At 43.3% G+C, this 10,697-nt stretch overlaps 1 protein-coding gene across 5 annotated transcripts in view; it reads right to left on the minus strand.

The window, feature by feature from the left end:
• Positions 1–3,142, minus strand: part of SCML2 (Scm polycomb group protein like 2) — a 66,780-nt gene extending 63,638 nt beyond the window's left edge. For 2 of the 5 annotated variants that reach the window (XM_084506823.1, XM_084506821.1), the window contains exon 1: positions 3,027–3,142. Coding sequence is in view for 2 of the 5 variants with exons in the window: in XM_084506819.1 (XP_084362945.1) it covers positions 2,933–2,947 (15 nt within the window). In the remaining 3 variants the exon portion in view is untranslated. Of the gene's footprint in view, positions 1–1,451; positions 1,476–2,932; positions 2,987–3,026 lie in introns of those variants that run through there. The other 3 variants (XM_084506819.1, XM_084506822.1, XM_084506820.1) reach the window with 3 other exon arrangements.
• Between the last annotated feature and the right edge of the window lie 7,555 nt (positions 3,143–10,697).

Here is a 10,697-nt window from a genome sequence, read left to right on the forward strand (position 1 = left end):
TAAGATAGCTAGAAAGCACCTTCCCTGTGGGGCAGAGAGGCTATTGCCTGCTAAAACGAGTGGAAGAGCACTATAGTTCTGTTAGAGGTTTGAGGATTTCAGAAATACTTGCATCTTAATGGCTCTGCCAGTAATTCAGCAAAGCAGGTAGAGTGTGCATGGAAGAACACGCTCAGCACACACTTAGTGGTGCACCAATCTGGATCCAAAATGACCAAATGCTACACACGTAGCAGTCACCTTTGTTAAAGACAAGAACTACGAACCAGTTCTCAATCTACAGTGCTGAAACGAGACAGACAAAACTCACCAGCACAACGAAGAACTGTATATTTCTTCACATCATTCATATTTACTGATTTTTATTGTCCTGTTCCAAGGACACACAAACTAAAGCTGCAAGTTCCTGTGACAGCAGTCCTGCGAGGAGGTAGCATATCCCCTCTACTGGGACCTGGCTGCTCCATATCCGTTGTGCACAAGAGAAAGCATCAGAGCAAGCCCATCAGGCAGAGATAAGGAGCCTTGTAAAGATAGCTGCGGATTTCTGAACAGCCATGTTGCAGCTCCTGACTTTCCTCCAGACCTATCTCCTCACCGACCAAGCAGAAAGACTAACAAGGAAGAGACAGGAGTACCTCTGAGGGTTCTTGTACCACCATCACTCATGCCCTGGTTAACTCTGCTCGTAAACGTGCTGAAAGCAACAGGGGAGCGTGCCCTCCACCGCCAGCAGCTGTGCCACGAGTCCTTGCCCCAGCAGCAGCGGGTGCACAGCCCCCTTTGCCCATCCTGCAGGACTAGAGGCAAGCTTAAAGAAGACTGCAGATGTGAGACGCCAGCTTCAGGCAGCATGAGGTAGCTCACCAAGCCGCCCTGGCACGATGCTGCTGCCACCCAGGCTGGCCAGCCGCAGCACATTTGTACAAAAGATGGGACTGGCACAGGAACATATCCTTAAAAGAAGCTACAGCACCTCCAGGGACTTAAGCAAAACTTTTGAGGGTCTTCATCTGCAGCAAACAGATTGCTTCTCCACATAGCGCAGGTGAAGCTGTTTGCACGCACACGCTGCCTGTATCTCAGCATTATCAGCCATCACTGCATCTTGACTGCATGTATCTAATAAAAAAATACACTTGACTGCATATAAATATTATTAAAGCTGCCCACCATTACATCAAGACATCACCAAATTAGAGAAGACTTGGAACTTAAAAGAAATCATACAAATTGTTATTAGCAAAACACTTCCCTATGCCAAAAAACTTTCCTATACCAAAAAAACACGTCATAGCAAAAAAGAAAGCATTCACCAGACCACACCAGAACATTAACAAGTATTCTGGGATTTCAAATTATGTTGAGCCAAACTAAAAATATTTGCAAGAATACTAGGGCTATGACGTGCAACGCAAACACCTGTAACATTCAAGCACAAACAATTTTACCTTTAACATTTCTGTTGCTCCACATTTAAAAACAGCTCTATTAAGCCCCAGCAACTTCAGACAGGGTTTCCCATGTCCTAGAGAAATCGGAGTCCTGAGCCGCTGACGTTGCATGTCTTACATTTTAGAGAACACTAACAGCACAGTCCTCGACGTTTAAGATTTTAATCTCTGGAAGAAGCAATCAGCACTAAGATTGGGTGCCTAAGGCTACCTCTGTCAAATGGGAGTAAACAGAACTTGAAAGCCCCAGCAGATGCAGAGGTCAAGAAGCTGGTTAACAGCCTCCCTTGTGTGGACCCCTTTGAAGCACTGTCCCAGTCCCCACCTGTAATTTGCTTTATTTTTACACTCCAAAAATATTACGGCACACTGCAATATTTTCAGAGATTATCTGAAAATATACGGGAAAAATTGCGTATTTCACCCATCCCTGCTGGAGGGAGAGGTAGCCAGGCGAATAAGGTCGGCGGCAGTGTCCTGGACAGTTAGCGACAAATGGCATTTCCTGTTGGCGACACTCCTTATTAATTATCGAGCGATAATTACCCAGGACTCCATGCCTCCCCGCACACCCACTCCATCACGTATGGACTGCAACAGATAAAGGGGGCGAGCACGGCTCACTCCCAGCTCACAGTCCCGTGTCAGCACTAAGAAAACCACGAGACACAATTGTGCGAAGAGGACACCCAACGTGCAAAGGGCAGAAGTCGCCACCTACATTTGCTTCGGGCTTTTCCACGTCCCCTCAAGTCCAGCAGGGTCGTTGTTTCACACACTCAACTTTTAGGCAGACATCTGAACGAATGCATTCTCTGTACCATCATTTTCACGCTAGTGAAGACGAAATTATACTCGGCTGTCTCCAACACCTCTTCTGAACTCGGGCAGCTACCGCAGCAAACAACGCCTCTACCTTATCCGAGCGCTGCACCGCACGCAGCAAGGGCAGCGCCAGCAGCCACCCCCAAAAAAAAAGAGAAAGGAGAAAGAAAAAAAGGCACCTGTACGTTCAAAGTAGCAATGTGCAAAGTCTGAGGAAGCATCTTTCAGAGGGCTGTCACCGCTCCTTCCCTGAACACCTCTACACCAAGATCAGCACTTACCGTATGACCCAAATTTAAGAATGACTTAATCAGAGCCGGTCACCTTTGCGTACCTGCATGGCTTTTAATTGCTATGCAAGGAGTTAATAACATGAAATCAGAAGCAAGCATTTATTTTTTGCAGAATCTGAACAGAATTATGAACAGAATATGCAACACTTAACACCAACTAACCTGGAAGATACTACAAGCATGCTGCTGCGCTATTTGCAGCAACTGGAAAACTAGCACAACAACTCTGTCCCAAGAGCCTCAAACAAAACCAGAAAACATTATTTTAATATTCAAAACTGGACCTTGTTAAAGTTAACAGCCCTTATAGTACTTCTATATTTAAATTTCAGTTTCAACACACGCTCCCGCTTGCCTCACCGTGAAACGTCCCATAAATAAAGCACCGAAGTGTCTTTAACACGTTTATTCTTCACACGGATTCACTATCTCATCGCCCATAAATAATACTTACGCTTTATTCTGCCCGGGGCTGCGGTGAGGGGGGGGGGGGGCAGCAGCAGCGGCGCCGCTGCCTCCCTCAAGCGGCTCCCGCCGCCGCCGGCCGCCTCACGCCGCCGCCATGTTGCGGGGGCACCGCGCATGCCCGCCAGCGGCACCGGGGGCGAGGGCCGGCCGCCGCCGCCCCCTTTCGGCCCGCAGCCGGGGGCCGGGGCTCCGGGGCCTCGCCCGGGAGGCCTCGGAGCACGGGGGTCGCCTCCCGGGGGTCGCCCGGGGCGCGGCTGGCAGGCGCTGAGCCATCGGTGCTGCCCGCCCGCACCGTGTGGTGGTGCCTGACGGCCGCCGGCGGCACCCCGGGGGCTGGCGGAGAGCCCGTCCCGAAGCAGCGGGCTGCAGGGTGCTCGCTTCCCCCGGGTATTTTTTTTTTGGGGGGTCGTTCCCGGCAGGGGTATGACAGACGTCTGCGGAGTTTTGGGCTTGCTTTCCGTGCCTGGCTGTCGTCTTCGCTGCTCGGGTCAAGCGAAAGCCGCGTCTTAAATCCCAAACCAAACTATTGCCTGAGAGCGAAATTCCAGTAGTTTTCCTAACAATAATAATAAATAAATCCAAATCTATACCAAAAACCCCCTCAAACCCTTCTGCATGAAAGTCAAATTCACCCATCCAACACAAGTATCACACGCACATCGCGCTGCTACCTTGTTTTAACCACTCTGGGAAGCAGCAAGTGGTCCAGGAACAAGGCAAACGAGTCCCTGCAGTAAATGTTAATATTTAGTATTTAGACAACGATATAGAAATTAGAAAAATCACGCTAACACAAATGTCTAAAAATATAGAAAAGAAAGACAAAGCAATACTAAAATATGGCTGCAGAAAATCTTTATAGCCAAGTGTGGCGTGCTCATAGCCAACGTAGGTTGATGCTGCTTAATTTGAAATGTTTTTTTTTTTTTTTTTTTTTTTTTTTTTTCCCATTCTCTCTTATTAAGCTTTTGCAGAAAATCAAAAAATCATCTTCATTCTAGAGATGGATACAGGAATGTGCAACGTGCTATGGAATAAGTCCTTGGGAGAGATGTAGGAAATGAAAATGTATTTTTAAGATACCCTTTAAACCCAAGCTGGTACTTGATACAGCATCAGAAGGATTCAATGGTGACCACACCAATGCTTTCCAGAGCTCTTGATGCCCTGGCTGTCCAGCATGAGCTGGTGCAGTCCTCTGCCTGCTCATCGTGTGTCCCAGAAGCTGAAGAAATCACAATTCTGACCAGCATTAATACTGCTTTTTAGATGTTGGGAACTTGAGAATAAACAACAGACATAAGAATAAATGTCTGCGAGATGACATATATTTTATATATAAAATAAAACTTTCAAAGTTCCTTCGTCATCTAGGAGCCAAATTGTGTCCATAACACCTTCACAAGTGTCCCTCACCTACTAGCTACAGCTGATGCAAAACAAAGAATTTCCATACAGGATTATTAGAAAAGGAATAAGGAGTCCTGCCTGCTCCCATTTTCCAGCAGTATGATGAGCTCGTTTCCTGATGACTCACCCATCATCTTTCATTTCCCTTTATAGGTATTAAACTGAATTATTTGGGTCACAAAGACAGAAAAAAAAAATAAGTCCTCAGTGTTCTTTACAAAGAGAGATAGAATATGTGTATATATATATACATGCATGCGTATTTTATATATATGTACATATACACATGTACATGTACATGTGGCTTCACAGGTTTTTGCAGGGAGATTCCACAATTTTAGAAAGATGCAATGACATCAAAATAAAAATATTTAATGGAGGTAGACCCCAATGAACACCTACAACAGTTCAACATGATGTTCTGGGAGGTTCATGCTGATAAAAAAGTTGTTTAAGAGAGCTGGCAGTTCCTCACAGAAACAACATTAAGAGTGTAAGAGAACCATCAGTCCACACAGAAAAGATAAAGGCATAGTGCATGACCAACCTGGCTGTCATGGGCAATTCCAGAAGCTCAGGCAGGAGTGAAGCGTGCAGAAAAGAGAAGCTTTGTTGGGTTGCTCTGGAGAGCTACAACAGTAGCCCAATCACGCAGGGATGAAATCAGAGGAGAAGACAAAAAAATGAGATGCAATAGATAAGGGGCATCAGGAGTAACACAAAATCATTCCAAGCACATCACCAGGAATGGAAAAGATAGAGCAAACGATTACTCCAGTGTCAAGCAGAACTAGAAAGTTTTTGACAGGTGACAGCAAGAAAGCCAAGCTTCTTAGTATTTTTGCACCTATTATTGATTTTTTTTTAGAAATATAAGTCATTATTGATTCCTCAGAAGACAGCTGGATTTCAGACTTGACTACCAAGTGAGAAATTATTCAGACAAAATTAGCTGCTTTCCAATCAGCTGCACTGAAAGAACCAACTGATGAAATCTCTGAAACTGTCGCTGAGAATTTATAGTGGGACAGATATTTGGAGGACAGAAAAGGATAAGCGCAGCGTTGAAAGGAAAGGAGGAGATAGAAGTTGTATACCAATCTGTTTAAATTCAATGTCCAGGAAAGATACTGGAGGAAATAAACAGGCTATTTTTAAGCACTTATAAAGCAACAAGTTACAGACAACACAGCTTGGTCAACGACAAAAGACATCAGACGTCTGACATCTCTTGCAACAAAGCAAGAGGAATTCTCAGTGGCAGAAAAACATTGGATGTCGCATTGGATGTCTCTTTAGTAAGATTTCTGGCATGGTTTCTTACAATATTCTTTAAGCAAACAAGGCAAACAAGGTAGGTTGGAGATATTTAGGGGGTGGTTACGAGTGGCTCACTGTCAAATTGGAAGGATGTTGATGAATTCAGCAGTGGTTTAGAAAACGTGTTTATCTAACCGCGGATTATTCCAAATCAGGAGAGTTTATTGTGCTGCAGGACAGTTGTGGGATTTAGGGGGATTTTCATGCACTGACAAAAGAGTCTGTAAAAAGGACAGTTCTATTCAACAGGGATAAGTGCATGGTGCTGGGCTGAGGAATATAGGATCAGCTGTATGCATAGGAAATGGGGATTTTCTGCAGGAAAAAAAAAAAAAAAAAAAAAAAAAAAAAAAAAGCAGCAATTATGTGCAAAAGAAAAGAAGAAAACAATCTGTGGCTATGTGAATCACAGTCTGTACACAAGGTGACAATGTCAGAGTGCTGCAGTGAGAATGTCAAACCACATGCAAGGATGCAAAAACTGAAGCACAGACTCGGTGTGAAACAGACGGCTTTACACAGCCCTAGAAAAGCTCAGCAGCAGTGGTCTGTCAGGCTTTGGTAACTGCGTAGACCTGAAGAGAGCAGAAAAGATCAATTTGAATGACCAGATAGCTAAAAGGTATGTGCTACAAGAGAGATTAGGAGACAAGGCTGTAAAATGGTGAGGGAAGGAAGAAGGCAGGCTGGGGGGCTGCACAGCCCCAGACACCCCCGGGTGTCCCCCAGGGTCCCTGCCAGCAGCGAGCTTCACAGCCTGGCAGCTTTCCTGGAGGATCTGCTTCCTCAGGGAAGGGGCTTCATTGCTCCAGCAACCATGCATGTGCCAGAATAGTTTCAAGGGGAATTACAAATTGCCTTCATGCTTTCAGAGTCCTCCCTCCTTCAAGCTGTCATGGTGTGGTTGTCCCATGTAACTGAGTATATTACAGGTATATGAGAAGCTGCACAGTTTCGCTCCCTAAAGAGAGAAATAATTTAGACATAAACAGGTCTGACTTCCACTCTTTGTTATGTGAATTCAGTAGAAATTGTAGATGTTTTATGTGAAGGCAAGGTGGCACTTTGTTCTTTCCTGAGAATGAATTTTACCTTTTTCTGAACAGTCTCAGAAGTTCTTCAAAGGTGACAATGACATATTCTTTTAATAACATCTTTTTTTTTTTTTTCATTTTTTTTTCTGTTCTGCTTGCTTGTAGGAAATGCCATCACCTCCTTCACAATTTTTGAACTGTGTAGATTAAGAACAGGAATAATTACAGATGACAAGTGTAAAGAACACTCAATGCAACTATAATAAGTAAAAAAATAAAAATAAAAAATTAAATCAAGCCTTCTAAAGCAGTTTAGATGTTTAGCTTAGGTATTTAGATATGCATGCCAGAACTGCAACACTGAAAGGAAAGTTGTGTTATTTTCATTTGCATGGCACACCTGAAAATAACTTTTCAGAGATACAGAAAACTCTCAGAAATAAGTGAGAACAAAATCTTGGCCGCAATGCTTTTTAAAATATTTTACGGTATTCATTAGATATTGGTTTGTAGGGGACGGGATAAGCAGCAAGGAACCAATTTCAGATAAGGTAGACTTAAGCTAGGAGTAACCTTCTGCCATCGAACAGATAGTGATTAAAATTGCTCCAGCAAGGGAAAACAAATCTGCTTTCTTTGTTTTCTTATTACTTCAGGTGCATGCTTCCCACACAGTGACAAGCAAAAAAAAACAACCAAACCAAACAACCAAACAAAAAACACTTACTCCCAAAATACTGGGGACAAAAACCTGTAACAGATTTGCAGTACCAAAAAAGATCAAATTTGAGGTGATGAGGGGCTCTTCTGACATCTGTCAAATGCTCTGAAGCTTCAGGCTGCCTCTTAGTGAAATAAATAATACATAGGGCTAGGCAGAAAATTGTTTTTCTTCCAGAAGAATTTTCCATATTTCAAGTACTTTTTCCATCCTGATTGACACTGAAAAATCAAAATCCCCACTGGGTCCATAAGCTGACCAAGTAAAACCGTTTCAGTAAATGGAAATGGTTTCTTTCAATGGTTCTAAGTGCCCTTATCTGACCCTCTCTTTAATGTTTTTACATAAATTACATTTGAATTGAAATGTTGTGAATCAGAGTTCCCAAAGTTTTCAGAACTTCCAATTCAGAATGTCCTATTCTGAGAAATAAAATATCCAACCATTGTTGTTGTTTGTTTGTTCGTTTGGATCTAAGAACAACAGCAAAATCATCCCTTTACTGCAGGCAATTTCAGTGTACAAATGTTGCAGGAAGCTTTCCAACTAGTCCGAAACTCATGAATAAAATGGGGGAAGACATTTTGCAGAACAGATGTAAGCATGGAGTTTGAAACAAAGCAGTGGCACCAAAAAAACAAAACTTTTATGTCTGAGTCACAATCTGGAGAGATCAGTGGTTTGTGGTAGGGAGCCAAATGCAAATGCTGCAATATACCTCCTAAGTCACTGGTCCTTATGCATCAATGGATATTTTAGTCGTGTGCCTGAGCCAAATACAGGTTTATTTTGTGATAGTTGAAACCTATGGTTAGTTATCCTCATCCAGCTGAGGCGCCGCATATCACCACACAGCAGGTGGCATCCCATGCCCCTGTTTTCTCTTATGGCAGTGGCTTTCTCCACATGCTGGGGTCACCATCTCTTCAGTGGCTCCCGTGAACTTCTTTGAGCAGAATATTGTGGGGCATTTGAGAGGCTGAGTTACCACAGAGACCCGTGTTGGGTTTGGCTGCAGGGTCCCTGGTTCTCCATCAGGAGGGCCAGGCCTCTGAAGGCTGCTGTGCGTAGGGCTGTGAGGGGACAGCCGCTGACTGGTGCCCTCTGAGGGAACACCCCAAACTCTGGAGGGCGTTGGAGCTGGGTTGCTGTGTTCAATACGCACACTGAGTCCCAAAGAACTGCTAATAACACCATTGAGACACTCTCAAAGGCTTGGCTGAAAACCACACACACTTTAGTGCCATGTGTCAGGCCAGGTATGCTCCGAGAGGCCACCACAGGCACGAATACTATGACAAATGACATTCTCCTCGTGAGCAGCGCCTATTGACGTGTCAAAGCAATGAAACCTGAGATGCTAAAGCGGTTAATCCTGTTTAGTGCCAGCGTCAAGTTAGAGATCTGTCAGCATTGTGTTTTACCTCGATGACAGAGCAGCTTGCTTGCAGCTATCTGCTGGCAAGCTCACAAAGGCAAGTGCCTTCTGCTTCCCTAAAAGACTATTATTTGCAAATAGGATAGCTTATATCAACCACAGAAAGTGATGCTCCACTTACTCAGCTTCTCAACTATTTATTTATTTACACACTGAGTTTATTCAGCTTCATTAGGAAAAGACATGTGCCTGGTGGCAGCATGCGGCCTGCTCAGCTTCTGCGGCCCGAGCCCGCCAAGTGCCAGGTGCAGCCTCCCTGTCAGCAGCCAGAAGTGAGGGTCATTTTCCCCAAAGCAGCTGTTTGCATTAATAATGGACAGCCCTGGATCTGTAATACATTGAGGTAATGGGTTTTCCTTTCACAGAACCACAGAATCATTCAGGTTGGAGAAGGAGAAGACCTCTAAGATCATCTAGTCCAACCAGTAACCTAGTGCTGACAAGTCCACCACTAAAGCATGCTGTGAAGTTCTACATCTACATGTTACTTGAAGACCTCTGGGGATGGTGACTCAACCACTTCCCTGGACAGCCTAAGAGACTGCAGCAAATGCATCTCTTGCAGCATTTGCATTTGGCTCCCTAATGGAAACACCACAGATCTGTGGTATTATGACCCAGCCTAAGAGGAAGAGGTGCTGAAACAGGATAAAGCAAAGGACAAGTTCTCAGGGCTAAATGATATCCTCAGAGAGTTTTGAAAGAAATGGTGGAACTGCTAAAATCAGATGCACTCACTCTTAGGCAAAACAAAGAGATCCTTCAGATCCTTCTCAGGAACGTCTTTGCAAAATCACTCTTCACCTAAGGTATTGTCTCCCAATGTTTTCCAAAAAATAGTCAAATATGTCAGTGGTTCCTAAAGCAAATTCTGCTACACTTTGCAAGTGTCTACATAAGTAAAAGGATCATGACCTATAAGCATCCTTGTAGGATCAAAGGATCATGCCTATAAACAACATCGAAAACAAAACTGAAAATATACAAGCACAATATAAATCAGAAGCATATATCCTGTTTTGTTTAGTTTTATTCTCTCCCTCTCAAAACAGTGCAAATGAAATTATTTCAAAGACAGATGATGAAATATATGCATTCTCTAGAGACTCTCATACAAGGCAAAACCCTATACATGGGACTGTTTAGTACGGAAATGAATGCGGAACAACACATAAACACCAAAACAAACAAACAACAACAAAAATAAACACCACACAAGAAAACATGGATAATGTAGTTCATATTGGCTTTTATTCGAAGCATAAGATCATATCCTGAATTTGAATAGCACAAAATTTGAAGAACTGAAATAGAATAAGCCCCTTACCACAACATAACATTGCTATCAAAAGTTAAGAGGACATCATAAAGGAATAGACCCATAGAGGTTAAAATAGGCCTGGCCATTTTATGATGATAATAATAGAGATAACTTTAAATAGTGAGCATCCCTTCAGGTTTTTCTTTTGAAGTTGAGAGCTGCTAAAAGGAAGAAAGAAAATTCTTCTTTTTTTTTGCTTGCAACAATTGCTTGTACTTTTTTTTTGCAATCAGTTGGGTTATCATTGTCAGAGAAAAGTCATGGGACTGCATCAACCTCTGATCTTATAAAGCACAAAAATTCCTTTGTTCCTAAAGATGAAAAACTGTCATGACCAAAATACCAGCTGAACAAGAGGCAGGAAAGGAGAGTCATATTTCTAATGGAAACACCAGGGATGTAAAGAAAATGAG

This window comes from Aythya ferina (assembly GCF_964211825.1).
Source record: "Aythya ferina genome assembly, chromosome: 1".
Taxonomy (NCBI): Eukaryota; Metazoa; Chordata; class Aves; order Anseriformes; family Anatidae; genus Aythya; species Aythya ferina.